Source organism: Melopsittacus undulatus, chromosome 2, assembly GCF_012275295.1.
Source record: "Melopsittacus undulatus isolate bMelUnd1 chromosome 2, bMelUnd1.mat.Z, whole genome shotgun sequence".
In the NCBI taxonomy this organism is placed as follows: Eukaryota; Metazoa; Chordata; class Aves; order Psittaciformes; family Psittaculidae; genus Melopsittacus; species Melopsittacus undulatus.
The window spans coordinates 57,940,318-57,958,139 of record NC_047528.1 but is presented as its reverse complement, the minus strand read 5'-3'; the positions used below and the strand labels follow the sequence as shown (position 1 = coordinate 57,958,139).

Genomic DNA, 17,822 nt, shown 5'->3' with positions numbered 1-17,822 from the left:
AAGAAAAAAAGCTTGTAACATGGTAACCTCATGGAGGAAATTAAGATTAAAGCTTTGTAAGAGAAGAAAGTAAATAAACAAGCTTACAAAGCTTGATGAAGATGACAGGATTAACATGAATATGGGTACATTTTTTATATTCTTTCCAGTCCTTTTGAAAAGATACATGGGTAGCTTGATGAACTCAAAAAAAGTCTTTTGTAAAGAAATTACTGTTTATAACAAACTCAAACTTTTCAGGAAGAACTAAGATGAGAGTTATACATACTGTTATCACTTGGCTCTTCTCTGCTAGTTAATAGTCAAACTAGATGCATTTTGACAATTGCACATGAAAAGTAAAATACTGGTATGGTATTAAATCTCACTGCTCTATATCAAATCACAACATGCACATCAAAACACTAGCCTCTCCTCATGGAAAATCTTTACTATAAAACTGAAGCATAATTATGTTTATAAATTACACTTCACAAATTACTTACAAAGTATTATTATCGTTAAAAGTAAAGTAGACCTAAACATACAGATTTGAGGGTTTTCTTCTATAATTGCATTATGTTTCACTTGCTAATGACAACAGAAGGCGAAAGCATGCTCTCAGTGTGCAATTCCAAATGTGCTCGTATCCCAAAATGGCATTATCTTGCATACATCAAGAGAATTTAATCTTGAGATAAGTGCATAGCCACAGGGATAATTTACTTTCACTGGATTTACTACTAATAAAACCAAATAAAATACCCTTCCAATTTGGGGTGACTATTTTTCTCTTGGCATACCGACACCCCTCATTGTAAGAGCTCTGACTTGGACAGTGTGTTAAGCCAACCATTACAATATTACAGCAAAAGCAAATATGGTATTTGGATTCTAGAAACTATTTAGTCTAAACCAAAACCGCTGCAAAAACTGATGCGCCCTGACAGCCCTGCTCTGGCAAGTCATTGCACTACTAGGGACTTTGGCTTTGGAATGGATTTCGGTTAAAACAGTTCTTAATGTCACAAACCACCTTTCCAGGTGTACTTTTGACCTTAGAATGAGTGTTCCTCTACCCCAGTTGAACATGCCACTATCTAAATATCTGCATTGACACAAAGGATGTAATGAAAATGAGGAAACAAGCAGCCAAAGGTATAAAGGCAAAAGTAATACTAAGACAGCTCATTCCAGTGTAAAGTTATCTTGGATCTATGAGTCCTTTTTAGTTGTTTACCCACTGTCTCCTTCTTTCTCAGCACTTACATGAAATGGCCTTTCTAGCTGCAGAGTGCTTTTCTAAACTGTCCCATCTTCATTCAAGCCTGTTATTCCACATTAGAGGGAAGTGTATGTTTCTAACTTTGAAAGTTTGCTACTGTGTGCATTCATCGCACTATATAGGCATGCCCAGAAAAATATCCACAACTCAGCTTTGTAACTGAAGGTATTTTGGAGTATTTCAGGACTGCAGAATTGTGGTTATTTGGTTCTTATAGGAAATAAAACTGAGATCTTGAAAATTTCTCCACATAACCCTCTTCAAGGAAAAAATTAAAGAAAAGCTGACTGAATGCTATACCACATGCCCTCAGGGTCTACTTCATGCTGTTTATTAGCATAGATATAAGCGATGAATTATTCCCCCACAGTGATGGAAAAATCTTCTCTTGTTGATAGCTAATATTGGTTTACAGCTGAAATAGCAAGAAAGCAGAAATCCATTTTGATCACACAGATGCACACACACACATGATCAGGTGAAAGCAAGGGGGTAGATGAATAACCTGAGTTATGTCATGGATATTTTTCAGATGATTATTATCATTTTTGTTGTCAGAAAGCCAATGGAAACTTCCTATATCAGCTTTTCTTTTCAGACATTAATTATTTAGATTTTAGCAATGGACTATTATAATGAGAAGATCTCATTTTTATTTCCTCTTTATTAACTTCTGAAAGATCCCAATTACTGTGTTTTCTCATTTAGTGCTAGCAGAAGAAATTTATTTAAAAAGATCTGTTCCTCGCTGTTTCTACTGAGTTGCAGCTATACTTACCTCCTATTCTAAATTACCAGATGCTTTCCTTTCAGCTTTCATTTTCACAGTTTTGATCTAATTAATTATCCACATAAGGGATACTTTAGGACAGCATATCCATGAGTTGCCTAGATGTCTAGATACGCAAATGACAAATGCTGATGCTATCAACAGAGCATTCCCTTGCCAAATTCTCCATCAAGTCACTGATTTATAACAAGCTACAGTGGGCTGAGAAGGGGTGAAGACAGTGGGGCTTAACACATGCCTTGACATCCTCATATGAAATTATGAGTAGCTGTATCAGTATCCCCCAATATCAAAGCATTTATTAGTAAGTGCAATATTTTTGTGTGTACTACTACCAATACTTAATTTGTCAGTGGACATTTTTCTTGAAGTCCTAGTAAATATTATTTTCTGCTTCTTCTGTGTCTACACTTACAGGCAACTTCACTAATATATTAACCAATTAGCTAGTGTCTCAAACTCCTTCTTTGAAGAAAATGCTGAAAACACTGCCTTAAGATATTTATTTCTTTTAATCAAAATTATTACACCTAAACAAAAGTTGATATTTACCACAAGATAATAGGAACATACAGTAGCAATTTCCTAATATTGCTTGTACTTCTGCTTAAATGTCAATGCTCTATGGATAAATAAGTAACTATTCCATTCTGATTAGGTTATAAAAAGGTTACCATTTGTTTCAACCAATTGACAGTTAGTTCCACACATGAATAGTTTATACATTTGTAATTTAGAAATTTTTAAACTATGTTGTTTTATGAACTGTTCTTTTAAAGGACACATTTAATTACAGCATTCATATGTATTTGAAGACAATACAGAGAACTTCAATGCTCACAGGAGTCTTGTATCCACATAAACAGAATGTAACATAAATGGATTATATTTATGTGTTCATTTTAACAACTGTAACTTTAAAGCAGCATTTTTAGCTGCTTTTGATTATCATATCTTCAACATTTCATATCATTAATTTTTCTTATAATTAGAGGTAGCTCAAGAGCAATTACAATATTTATCAAATGGATAAGCCTTTATTCCTGGCCATAGCAAAATCAACCTGTTGTTTTTTTTTCCTGCCTCCCATGAAGTTCTGCAAGACCTTGCCAATATTTCAGAGAAGAGCGATTGTCAAAGTGACAAGATTGAGTAAAAAATTTCTTTGAGCAACTATTTTAAATCCACTACACTCATTGATTTCAGGTAGGGTGGAAGAAGAAAAAGGAGTAACAGATTTGGGGTGGAAAGTTCCAACTGAAATCAAAATTTGTTCTGGCATATTTGGGTTTCACTGGAGATTTCTCATACTCTGTGAATTCTCATATTCACAGTCTTGAACTTATTTTTCCTTGAAACAACACTGTGAATAAAGGAACTGGTTAAAGTCCTTTCTGAAGCTGGAAATCTTAATAAGCCCATGGACACATAAACATGTGAGGCAGAGCAGATGCTACAATACAGGTGCCCCAATACAGAGGTTTATAATCTAGTCAAGCACTTCCCATTTTTATTGTTATGAGATTCTATTTCTAATACTGATCCATAAAACAGTAGGCACACACAGCAGTTTTGAATTCTTTACTATTAACTCTTTGTTCCTAATTAGATGCAACTCCATAGAGTGGCAGCTCCCCAAGAGAATTTATGAACTTCAGAAGTAATTAAACCTTTTTCAGTTCTAATTTTGCTCTACTGCATGGTACAAAGATCAGTACACAGAAAGAAATCAGTTGGAGGAAAAAATAAAATTAAAATCTTAACTGCTGAGGCCCAGGGGAAACAACTGAAAGGCAGGAGTTACAAATTAGTTAATAGAAAGATAAATTTTCACCTGAGGATAAAGCACTGAGGACGTTGCTCCTTGAATAGCATGTGGTAAGCTCTTTCAGCACAGGAAAATATATGTGGGGGAAGTGAGGAACACAATTTTCCAGAGTTACTTAAATAAAGCTGAGTGACCTGAAAAATTGCAGAAAATTAACATGATCAATATATTTCAAACTAATTATATTTCACACTCCTAATCCTGGGCCTTTTGTAAAACTCACTAAGCATTATGAGCAGAATCTCTGTAGGTGTATACATGGTACCATTGTAGTATCTATGAAGATTTTAATTAAAAAAACAGAGCTGTAAGCATAGATCTAATTATCTAATAGAGATATAACATAAACATAACTAGAGGGCTCAACAATACTGGTCTGTGCACTGAGTAAAACAAAACCTAGGAAGTTACTTGTTTATACCTCATGTTTATAGTTCTTCAATGTCTTAACTTCAAATTCATTTATTACATGTCAGAGCAGTCTTCCACAAATAAGCTCCCTGCAATATAGAATAACTCTTGCGGTTCACATAGGGGGCAACATGTACACTCCTTAAAGCTTAAGTATGAGTAGAAATGATAATTTGCTACTTAAAACCCTATTTTTTTTTCTGAGAATATCCTGATGTTCTTTGAGCTCACACCAAGTAGATTTAAAAAAAAATTATAAATTCCTAATATCTACAATTCTGCTCTTTCAGAATAAATACATATAATAAAGACAATACAGACTGTGATTTAGATAAGATTGTGAGCAGAAACACCACACCATTTTACAAATATTCTTAAATAAATATTTTACCTACCTTTTTATACGGCTTTTTTCAGACCTTTTCACGGGTTTTGAAAATTAACAGAAGCTCTACAGAAACCCATGGCTTCTGTGGGACAACTGGAACACTATGAAGTATTTAGAATTATGCTGGTTGCTATCACTTAACCAAACCACTTCCTTTCCATCATGTCTTATTTTCTGTAACTATTCTAATATCCTTTCCACTACAGTGCGATCACATATTTGCTCCTTTCTCCAATCTAACCAGGTGCTTATCACTCCTTCCTGTCCCATGCCTGTCATTTATTTAGATATTAAACTATTGAATCTTGAGGCATCTACAACAATGTGGCTGAATGAATATTCCACAATACATCCCTTTTTTCATTCAGGCCTTTGAGCTACTCAACTAAACAAGATTAAATACACACCAATTCTCAAGAAACCATTTGGCATATCACAAAGAAGAAAGAAAAGCCTTCACACACTTAATGCTCATTACATAATGTTGCAAAAGCTTTGCATGCTTAGATATTTGCCTGTCTACCAACTTCAAGCATGTATTTGCCCTAATTGGACACAAGTAAATTCTGCACAAATGTAACAAAGCAGGATGGCCATAGCACAAGCACTTCTACCAACAGTTACTTTTGAAGTGACATCTGCGTGCTCCTGGTAGAATAATGCTACTCTAATGTACAGTGTAGTAGTACACTCTATTTATGTGTAAAAATGCATTGGTGTTATCACCTTGCAACTGCACTGAATTGCATATGAAGCAACAGATATAAGTGTCCATAAACATATGATCCTTTATGGCATTTCTGAGTGAATAATTGCTTAGAAAAATATTTCAGTAGAATTCTATCGGAAATAAGTGTGGGAGATTAGTAGGGTAAAATAAAGATTGCTGAGGACTTATGAAAGCGTTTTTTGAAAAAGAGAGGAAAAAAACCCTAAAGTGTTGCTGTTATTGAAAAATGTACATTATAATCTTTTCATTGCTTCATCCTAGTTTTAAAGTAGTATCATGCCCAACACATTTTGCGTTCTTTTAGGGACAGCTAACAAACCACACACCTGAAAAAAAAGGCTAACTAATGAGCCACATTGTATAGCATGTCAGTGTCTACTAAGGAACTGACATCATATATTGTTATTATTTTAATATACAGACCATAAAACACTTACAGACTTCAATATAATACCAGCTAAGCTGCTGCAGTGCATTTCAGCATTCAAAAAAAAACAGGAAAAAAGCTATTTTACAACTATGTTCTTTTGGTCATCTGGGAAACACCTCCCTAATGCACAATATTATGCAGGTAGTAATGCTGGAATAAAAAAAGTGATATTCCAAGGTGACCAAAACAATTACAGGACAAAAAGTGTCTCATGCTAACTTGCTAAAATAGATCTATTATGAAGAGCTCAAGAGAAGATCCAGCAAGCACTCAGGAAACATTTTAACATGCAAACTTGCCACCTAAACTCTTTTTCTTTACAGTTCTCTTTTGGTGCACAAAACCATGCTACTAATGGAAAATCTAGAGTGACAGGAAATAATGACCATAATCCAAACCTTGGGGATGATGGACGATTTCCATTTCTAGAAACTAAATTTAGTCTCCCAACTCGGAATCTGCTGCTCCTGCCATTGAATGTCACAGTGTTTCTTTCTCTCAAATTTAGTACCAATACACACAAAGCCACGCGATATGGCAAACAGCCACAGATGAGATTACAATTTACTTCCCAAACTTTGCATCCTCTACAGTTCTCGAAAGCTGAATAAATGTATTTGAACACTCCCTAACAAAACAGGGAGCCTGATCTCTGTGCAGTAATGTGATCCCAGTGCATCAACAAGAAAATAACATGGGGGGGAGGGAAAGAAGGAGGGAGGACAGACACAACACACAAATTAGCATTTACGCTAACATGCTAACGCTATGTCTCTAAAATGGCTGAGGATGAAGTAGAGATTAAACATTTGAATTTATGTTACTCCCAGTGATCTACAGCATCTACTTAAGTTGGTGTCAATGTCTTGGTATTGAAATAATAAGCCCCTTGTAAATCATAGCATAATTAAGTCTGTCTCATAAGTGAAAGATTAGAAATCTAAGGGTACTGTTATTCAGGAGAGAAACATCCGAAGCACTTCTTATATGGATTTATGCATATGACAGTGTACACATGGACTCAAGTTCCTCATGCCCGTACACTGCCTGTGCCCAACACAAGACACCTCTTTACGACAGCCCCAGTGTACTGCTAAGCTCATGATGAGCACTTCATACTCATTGCCTGTACAGTGTCTGAACAGACCGGTCTGGTGTGGAGCACAGTCAGTCATTTTGAGCCTTCCTGTACTATTCAGAGTTGTTATCTCCAATAATGATGTTTTGGGCAAGGGGGGGGGTGAACTCAAACAATCAATGCATGAAGCATGCGTTTCAGTTTTGCAAGTTTGGCTGTGACAGAAACCACCAAAGTCATGCTATACACCACGAATGATTTTCAAACAATAAGAAGTGCTACTGCTCATACAAAACATTAGCAAGATAGCTGTTTTACAAGTAAGACACAGCAAAAACTGGTGGTATCTTGGAAGAAATAAAAAAAAAGATAAAAAATTAAAACTAATATGGTCTCAACATAAAAACGGCATGCATGTTAATTAATTTCATGCCATTGGACTGCCAGATGGACTTTACAAATTCACTGAAAAAGATCCACACTGTAACATTTTAAAGATAGAATGCTTACCATGGCAGAATAAATAGGAAGTTCTTTAAATGGGTTAACAAGCAACAGTATATCACCAATGTAAGTCTGAAAAAAAGAAGATATAATTGCTTTACTAAGTAATAAATTAAATCTCTAAGGATGCTAATGGTTTTCTTCCAGAAAGGATTTTTGGCAAAGCCTCTTAAATCCAGCTATCAACATGTTAAACATAATTTGCAAAATCAGAGCTTTTAATTTTATAACTTCAAATTGAGGTCTAAAATTACAATTCAGACAGCATTAATTATTCTTTTTGTAATAAAACTGATTTATTCATAACGGAAAATTATGCACAGAATTGCACTGCATATATTACTGGTAGATTATTTGAAAGTTAATTTGTCATTTACCATTTGTTAAACTACAAAAATGTGAGATGCTGTCCTGGTTTGAGCAGTAGCAGTCATTTTTTCTCCTTCTTGGTAGCTGGTGCAGCGCTGTGTTTTGACTTTCGGGCTGAGAACGGTTGCTGATAGCAAATATGTTTTGAGTTACTGCTCAGGTGTTTGGTTTGTTCAAGGCCTTTTTCTGAGCTCATGCTCTGCCAGGGAGGAGGGGAGGCCAGGAGGAAGGAGGGACAGGACACCTGACCCAGGCTAGACAAAGAGGTGTTCCATACCATAGCATGTCATACCCAGGATGTAACCGGGAGAGACCCGGAAGGGCTGGAGCTCTGGGGGGATGGAGGAGGGTGGGTGAGTTATGGGTCTGTGGCTGGAGAGGTGTTGTATTCTCTTCACTTGTTATTTGCTTTATCATCATTACTTGTAGTAGTAATGGCAGTAGTGATTTGTGTTATGCCTTAGCTATTAAACTGTGCTTATCTCAACCCATGGGAGCTACATTCTTTGGATTCTCCTTCCTAACTCTCCGGGAGCTGGGGGAGCAAGAGGGGGGAGTGAGTGAACGAGCTGTGTGTGGACTTGATTTAAACCACGACAGATGCTTACCACATAAACAAATTCCAAATGCAATTTTTTATGGGATAGATGACATAATTTAGAAATACTATACGGATTACTCAGAACTGATACATTAAAATATGTTGCTTGTGAAATAAGACAGAGCAATTGATAAATATGAAAGTATTTCTGCATGTGTTATGTGTATATGAACACATGTACATGCATATGGATAAAAAAATCCTGGCTGTATTAAAAACAGCGAACCATCAACCACTTGTAAAGGTGTCAAGATTTTATTATTTCATATTTAAACACTCATATGTGAGCATAAGATTGTAGGCCACCCCTGCCGCTATACTTTTCACTTCAGATAAGTAGTTGCTGCTTTATTATGCTCTTAGAATGCAAAAATGCCAGACCTCTGACTCTGAAGAGGTCAAACCATCATGTGAACAGTCCCAGTCATGCTGCCTTTTTCAAAACGAAGTATCTTGATTGGGGAAGTGTAAAATATTGCTTTCTGTAGTAAATGTACTATTTTTCTTCTGAAACGCTGTAATTTCTCACCTACCTGACTTGGGCTTTTCTGCTGAATAGAACTTTATTAAGCTTCATAAAACATGAAACAAGAAATGTTCAGTGATAAACAGAATTTTGGTTTGGAAATGGAGTCCAAGGACTTTTTCTTCTGAGAACCAATTCACCCAAAGATGCAAGCATTTCCAGCACTGATGTTGACACTGACAAAGTACAATGGCTGCTGTTGAGCAGAATATTAAGAATCCCTGCCTATAAATTTCTGTAAGTTAATAATAATGTCCAACCAGGGCATGGGATCCTCTTAAGTGAAATATTCAGTATTTTAACATAAAAGAAGACTTTGTTTTTACAAGTACTAGCTTTCTGTGAATCCTCCCAAATTCAGTTAAAGTTATCAGTTTGGCATCTTTGAAAGTGGGATAAAGCAAAATAAGTACTCATAATAAAATAGAATTTTATCCATGATCCTAAATCCCAGAATCTTTGTTATCATTAAATGCTGAACACCTAGAATTAAAGTTCCCATAATTTCAAAGGTATTCACAGCAACATGCCAATTCCCCATATTTCTTTAGTCTAAACAGTGCAATCAACTTACACATTTAAAAACAATTTGCATGTTTCACATTAACATGTCACTCAGCTGTTCAGTAATTTAGAAATAAATTATGAGTAAGATATGAACAGAGATACAAAAAATTCCAAGTGCAGGTTTTTCTCCAGAAGTAATCTACACCTAGCCACATGCCTCCCCACTTTATTATGACATAACCTGGAAAACCTGCTTTTTATAATAAAATCTTATTTATAAAATCTTGTTATAAATATTTCATTTGGTATCTAGATGATTAACATTACAATATAGAAAGCGATTTCTGTAATACAAGAAGAGATAAATCTCCCATGCTGAATTCTCAGCTTTTAAAATCTAAATTTCTTTAAAATCTCCAGTATTCATATTCACTATTAAGGTTAAGATGATAAAGACGGAAGGATCTTTTGGTGGTCTGAGGAAGAAGATTACATGTACCCATAGATTACTAACAATACACTTCCTCTGTAAATAAACATACGTAAATTGTATCCAAATTTATCTGAAGTGTTAATCCATTTTTATTCCTGCTTCCCTATATAAACTTGAAAAATTTAAGTGCTTACACATGTCATCATCCATTTACATATTAGTCATGAGTCCAGGTTACTGTCTAGTAATTAAGATACTAAACCTATTTTTCCTATTTTATCATTTGTTCTTTTTTGAAAGCTTACTATTGATAGACGAATAACAACTTACATATATCTGATTATTATTGAAACGTTTCTGAATCTCATAAAGCAGGCTGCTGTCTGTTAGCTCACTCAGAGAAGCCAGGTCATCATTTGGAGCTGGAGGCATTAGCTTGATCTAGAAAACATAAATTAGAGAAATAAAGTAACTACACAACTGATCATTCCATACTGTAATGTTCTAACCCCCCCAAAAAAGTATAAACTTTGATCATTAGAATTTGTGGGGAAATAAAAGAGAATTAGGAAACTGGAATCTTATCTCCTTATCTCCTCACCTTATCTCCTTCTGATGAGGAGAAGGCCCCAAAGATTATGGATACTGGAGCTTAATACTGGGGATCTGGTCCCAAACTACTGAACTTCTATTGTTTCCATACTTTCAAGGTCTAGGTCAGAAATCATGATGCTCTGGGCTCTCTTCCTACATTTGTCAGAGCTGCAGTGTGCAATATTGCTAAAGAATTTAATGCAATAAGACTAACAATCTCTCAAGATTCTTGAAACATGCACATACTCATTCACATGAAATTTTTAGGTGACCATGAGCAAACACTGAGAAGTTTGGAGTCAAAAAAAGAGTAGGATTAATTACATACAATTTTGGATCATTTCTATATAATATATCTTTTGACCCTGCCAGTATGTTTCTCCTGAATATCAGTATCAAAATATTCATTGAACAGTTATGAACCAGATGTCATATCTTACTGTTCTATTTTACCAAGAAGAAACAAAAATGCAGACCAGACATCACGACACCAGATATCACTAGCCCTTATGACATAAAACAGAATCTTGTTGGGGTTTTCTGTTTAAATATTTCAGCAGCTTTACCTTCCACAGTCCTCATCTCACCAATTTTTTTTTCTTTTTTATTTTTTCCAAAAGAAATATATTCTAAAATGGTAGAGTCTATCAAAATGTTACTGGGACTATTCTCCTTTTTCCTGTCTAATTAAAATACTTTGTTAAAATATTTAAATTTTTAGAACATACATTTCAAACAAGAAAACAAGTCAAATATACAGCTTGCCTGCCATATCTGTCTGTGTCTTTCTGTCTACCTAGCTTAGTTTACTTCCCACCACATTAAAGTGAACACAGATTTTCTGTCACACACAGCATGGCATTTCCTTGTTCTTTTTTGGTTTTAATCATGGCAGTTGGATGAAAGCCTGTCTAGAAAATAGGAATTCCACTTGGCAAAAAAAAAAAAAAAATTTTGACATTCGTTTTTGATGATGCACACTTGAATAGAACAGAATGAACAAAAGAATTCCAATAACTTTAAGCGTCTTGTAGACGGAAAGCAGACGAAAGACAGAAACCTGTGGTCTCCTTTCCTTATAGTGTGCTCACCTGATCTGCAGGAACAAAGCAGGCAGAGGTCTTCACTATATTCCCTTGTGTGCTACCAAAACTCAGAACACCTGTGCCAGAAACTGAGCTTCTCTTAGAATCGCAGAATCAGGTTGGAAAAGACCTTTAAGACCACCAAGTCCAACTGTTACCCCAGGACTGCCAAGGTCACCACTAAACCATGTCACTGAGGGCTTCATCTACATGGTTTCTGAACACTTCCAGGGATGGTGATTCCCTGGGCAGTCTATTCCAATATCTGATCACCCTCTCAGTGAATAATTTCTTCCTAATATCCAGTCTAAATATCCTCTAGTGCAGCTTGAGGACATCTCCTCTTGTCCTGCCACTTGTTACTTGAGAGATCAGCCACCTCCTTGCTTCATCCTCCTTTTAGGTAGTTGTAGAGAGTAATAAGGTCCCCCTGAGCTTTCCCTTCTCCAGACAAAACAACCCCAGTTCTCTCAGCCATTCCTCATAAGACTTGTTCTCAAGACCCTTCACCAGCTTGGTTGCCCTTCTCTGGACCTGCTCCAGAGGGGCCCAGAATTGAACACAGTATTCCAGGTGTGGCCTCACAAGTCCTGAGTATAGGGGGATCACTGCCCTGACCCTGCTGATCACAATTGCTGATACAGGCCAGAATGCTGTTGCCCTTCTTGACTGCCTGGGTACATGCTGGCTCATGTTCAGCAGTGTAAATCAGAACCCCCAGGTTCCTTTTTGCCAGGTAGCTTTTCTTAGTTTATATAGATTAAACCTACGCTAAGGTGGACACAAATGTCTTCATTTGTAAATAAAAGAAAGGTCTGGATTTGAGCACTGCTTGGGATACTCCATGCTTTCTGAATTGTTAGCAGACTTTCTTGTACAAGGGACAATGGGTGTAAACAGGACCATAGGAGGTTCCACATTAACATCAGGAAGAACTTCTTTAATGTGAGAGTGACAGAGCACTGGAACAGGTTACCCAGGGAGGTTGTGGAGTCTCCTACGTTGGAGATATTCAAGGCCCGCCTGGACAAGTTCCTGTGTGATGTACTCTAGGTTACCCTGCTCTTGCAGGGGGGGTTGGACTAGATGATCTTTCGAGGTCCCTTCCAACCCTTGGGATTCTGTGATTCTTGACTCATGCCAGCTAACACTCTTGCAGATAGTATGTAGGTATCATTCAGGTCATATTGTTCATGTCAAGAGTTATTTCCCACAGGTTGTATGGGCATTGCCTCATTTTTTGTCTTATGGATGTGCACTGACCCACCCCCCCATAGCCTTTCACCAGAGAACAGGCTCCAGCTTCTTTCAATTTCATGATCTAAATATAGCCAAAGATACCAATGCTATAGATAGACAATTAGAAATGCGAGGTGCTCAGTTAAACTCCAAGGAAGGTAATTGAAATCTTTCTCCATCAACTTTTTTTTCCACCATGAAGTTTAGGATTTAGTGATTCAGCATTTTCTATCAGACTCTGCATCAAAATTCAATGAGCAAATAAATAACACAGAAAAAAAAAACAAACCTCTAAATGCATTAAACTCACAACAACCTATTTTACTTGGTAGTAAGCATTCTTTTCATTAATAGTAACTTATTTGTGGGCACCTTCAAATTCTGTTCTGCTTTTCTGAGCATACAGATGAGTTTCCTCCATTTTTTGACCTCAGTGCATGCATCCATCTGGCTATCATTCTGACTGCATGATGCATATTTTATGAGACAGAAAAATAGCCATAAATACAGCATAAGTTCCAATATAACCATGCCTGTTCAAGTTACTAGGTTTTGAGATTTTTGTGATGCTATCAATGAAGATTCCCATTTACTCATTTAAATTACATAAACAGCATTCACTATCTGCTCATATAACATTCTCTAATGATTTTTATTTTTTACATACTTATGTCACTGAAATAAGTAAGTGTTCTAGCCCTTGTGTAATACCACGATATATATAGTTGTCCCTTGTGTATGTGGTAAATGATACTAAAACAATCAAAAGGGCATCAGGGGATACTCTATCATCCAGTTCATATGGCCAACAATATGTAAAAAAGAATTATAAGACAAAAGACAAAATATTTTTTTAAAAGACCCAATTAAGAAAAAGAAAAGGTTTAATCTATATTTATTTGCAGCATGAAGCACGTAATTCAATTCCAGGGCAGTAATTTCAATCTGCTATTAGAAAAAAATATCCTTCCCAGATGAGGGGAAGAGAAACCGCCAGCTATGATAAAATTCTGGGAATTATTCATATTGCTTTCTTTGTTTGGCAGCGCAGACCTTGACATTAGAGATGATCAAAGAACATCTTTTACCTAGGAAAAAGCAAAAGCTAATACAAGCCAAGAGAGACCCCAAATGCTTTATCGATGCAGTCATTTGATCCCCATCTCTATGCTTCATGTAATAAAAATATTACTTCATCAGAAATATTATTTTGTTAAGGCTCTTTTTCATCATTTTTGCAATTAAAAAACCTTGAGGCTACATATAAATTTGAGCTGTTAGTTTTCCCAAAGCCAAAAAAGTTACAAGCTTTCTCTATTAAAAATGCATCTTTCAGAGGTAATAAGATGAAATGTTTCCCTCTGATCCCTCAATAAGGCTTAATCTGCATGTCATATTGCCTAAGAATGTATGATTTTTCTGACACAAAGCATATGAAATATCATGCTGACCTATTTCAATAATATATGAACATAAAATCCAAGTAATGACTCCACATATCCTATTGAAAAATTAAACAGAACATGATTACTTTCAGTGTAGTTTGGGACACAACTGATAAGAATAAAAGATCATGAAACTCATTAGAATTAGCATACCCAATGGCAAGGATAGTGGAAAGGGGTTATTCAAAGCTTTCCTTTGGTAGCAGCACTAAATAAAAATTTTAATTCCCAAGTTGTGAAATAAAAAAGAAATGTGTTAATTGGAAGTATCATCTCTGAAAAATAGCATGCACATACTACGTACACAAATACATGTATATATCTATAGTTCATAATGCATGGCACATAGTATAGAACACAATCCCCATATTCCCAGGGTCACTATTATGTCACTTCACAAAAGAAAAAAGTACATACTTTCATTTGTCAAAATATGGGAATTCTTTAGTTTACTAAAATTAAACTGTTTCCTGAAGTGATTAAACTATTTTACCCTCTTTTGTCTGTAAGAGCTAAAGGTCATTAAGCCCTTAGCAAGTGAGTTCTATGATTTTTATTTATTTTTTTTTTAACGCAACCACTCATTTAAAACCACACTGAAATAGCACAGTTTCTAACTTATCCCCTGTTAGTGCAGCTTTCCCAGGTAGGACTGTTCCTCTTATTCTCTTCCACAGGAGCATCACTACTTATTCAGCAACTACAGATAGTGTGCAATCTTTGTAGTTTTTACTGCTTCTAAAAGACCACAAGATACACATTCCTTCTAGCTCACACAGAGCAGAATTTCACAGAGTGTTTTCTGCAGAAATTTCTCAGCTAATAGAGCTAAAAGTGATTCACTATTAATTCTGCTGTCCCGTCTTTGAATTGTAACTACTGTGGGAAGTTCCACTGCAGTATGGTGAAACAGCAGAAGTAAAATGCTTGGAAATCTGCCCTGGGACCCTGTGGTGACTTTAGATCATGGTGGAGGACAAAACTATCCACACAACCTCTGGTTGCTCTTTCTCACCTGTTACATCAGCTGTTCCTCTCCCAGTCAGTTTCTGCATATGTTTTACCACACAAAACTATAAGGCAAAAGTTTAGCTTCAGGATTACGAAAATCTGAGTAACTTTAGCTAGGTCTGCACCAAAACAGAATCAAGCAGAAGAAAGTACGTGTGCCTGTCCACTCTTCTGTTGAGCATCCAGAAGCAAGCAACAGTCTCAGCAAGACCCTAGGCTAAACACCTCTCTTTTCCTACAGTTGTATTGCTCTTAATAGGGTTGCAAGCATTTACTTTTCTGACCAGCAGTGCTTTTCTTTCAGATTGACTGTGATTTCATCATATCACTGCACAGTCAGAAAGGACAGAAATTGTATGACATGAAAACAAGATGTAAGCCAAGTGCAAAACATTCTGTGGTATCTTCTGACTGAATAGGTAACTCAGTCCTCTATGGGATCCCAAAGCTGAGGAATTTCAGAGACTGACTCGTATGAATGACATGTGAACTCACTGTTTGATCTCATATGATCAACATGCTCATCTGAAACATATTCAGAAAAAAGCAATGGAGTGTGCATGCTTCTGCCAAGGTAGTTATGCAGGTTTCTTAAATTAACATGGTTTAAATGTAATCAGTATTTTGCCCCTTTGTCATGCTTCAAATCCACAGTAAATTAATTTAAATGGAGATTCTCTCCTCCACCCCCAGATTCTAAAGGTGGAGAGGGGAGAGGAAGGGCTGTTTTCGGGCTTTTTGTTTTGTTTGGGGTTTTTTGGTTGTTTTTTTTTTTAATGCTTAAACAGTTCTGGAATATGTGTTTCCCAAATGCATGTAAAAGAACATAAAATACCTTGAACAAAAAACAACCAACCAACCAACCAATCAAAAAAAAAAACCAACCCCCAAAAATATTTAAGTCCTAAACATTCAAAGTTAGGGCATACTAGTTTTACAAGCAACAGAAAATTGCCTCCTTTTGCGTTCTCCATTCAACCTATATAATGAATGAGATTGTGATCCTGTGGAGAAAACTGTAAAGGGTATCAAAATAATCAGTGCCTGTACCATAATGCATTAGCACAAGAAAGGGAGTTTACACTGCAGCTGTAGATCCGTCAATTCCTATTTTTAAATTACAGTCACTCTGCCACTTAATATTCCTTAGACATTCTTTTTGTTTTGCAGCCTTCTAGGTTGTGTTTCATTTTGGGTTTTTTTTTAATCTGAAGTTGGGGATAAGGGCACACTTTGGGCAGCATTAACAGTTGTTCCTCCTCGTGTTGTGAGCCATGAATAGAATTTGAGGAGCCCTGAGCCCTCTGACTGTCACAGCCCCAGACCTGCCACCAGTAGCTGGCAGGAAGCAGCTGTTCAGTTGGCAGAGTGAACTCTGCCAGGCCAGACTGATTGCAGGGAGTGATCAAGGAGACAAGGCTTCACAGTGCAAATGATATTGCTGTGTAGTGAAAGAAAAAATATTACTGTGGCCTTTGACTTCATTAAGTTTTCAATTTCCAAACCTAAGCACTAATGAACAGTTCAAGAAACTGCATGCTGTTACCTGTTCAAGTTTGGTAGTAATGTTCACAGTGACATTTTCAGATGCACTGTCCTGAGATTGCTGCTTACATAAGCCTTTAGCTGCATCTTTAAACATGGTGTCTTTCTCCAGCAAACTGTCTTGCTTGGCAATCGGTAAAGCCAGGGGATTGCTACAAAGAGAATCAATAAAGCAATTAGACTTCTCCTGAAGATGTCAGCAAACAAAACATTGCCAAATGTGCATGCACAAACACAGAACTGAGACACAGTTCAGGGCTGGGACATGAGCTCCTGGTCCAAGTACAAAAAAGAAATTGGTGAGAAATAAACTGTTCACATAAGCTGGTCTGTTGCCAAAGGCACAGAGCAAAACACTTTGATTTAAAATTCACCTTTGTGCATATCTTTTCTGAAGCAGAACTGAGACAGCCGAAGAGAATATGCATGAGTCTGCTTTTGACAGCACTAGGCTGGCAAATCAATAGCCAATTTTGAAACTGAATTTAAAATACACAATTAACTTACACAACACTGTTCTGAAAAATCTTGTATTTTAAAATAATTCAATATAGATACTGCCATTGCAGTTAATAAAATTAAATTACACCACTTTTTAGCTTATTTTTAATCAGGCAATATCCAAGACATATTTTATGACCCAAAGGTGCTCTGAATTTGTGATATGTTAAATAAAAAAATCAAACAAGCAAACAACCAGCTCCTGCAACTACTGAAATGATAAAAAATACTCTTCATTCACGTATAAATTAAGCCTATTCTTGCACACATTCCCTACTGACACTTCAGACCACATCACACTTCTGAAAAACAACAATGCCAAAATTTTGTATGATTTTGGCAGTGTTGTACATCCAGAGGAATTAGCAAGGAATGAGCCCCAGGAGCTGGAAATTCTTATAAAAGAATTGTCTGGACTCTGACAGTGTGAATGAGACAATCCCATGGAGTGCACCACGGCTCCTTGCCAAAATGTGCACATACTTTCTTTGAAAAGAAATGTGGGCTCAATGTGTGAATGCAGGAATAGTGTATTCCACTATG

At 36.3% G+C, this 17,822-nt stretch overlaps 1 protein-coding gene across 1 annotated transcript in view; it reads right to left on the bottom strand.

Annotated features, from left to right (window-relative positions):
• Window positions 1-17,822, bottom strand: part of MYO16 (myosin XVI) — a 297,078-nt gene that overhangs the window by 166,198 nt on the left and 113,058 nt on the right. The window contains exons 10-13 of the mRNA XM_005145243.2: window positions 16,780-16,930; window positions 10,190-10,300; window positions 7,430-7,495; window positions 3,889-4,016 (exon numbers count right to left, since the gene is read on the bottom strand). Of these exons, the coding sequence (XP_005145300.2) occupies window positions 3,889-4,016; window positions 7,430-7,495; window positions 10,190-10,300; window positions 16,780-16,930 (456 nt within the window). The remainder of the gene's footprint in view (window positions 1-3,888; window positions 4,017-7,429; window positions 7,496-10,189; window positions 10,301-16,779; window positions 16,931-17,822) is intronic.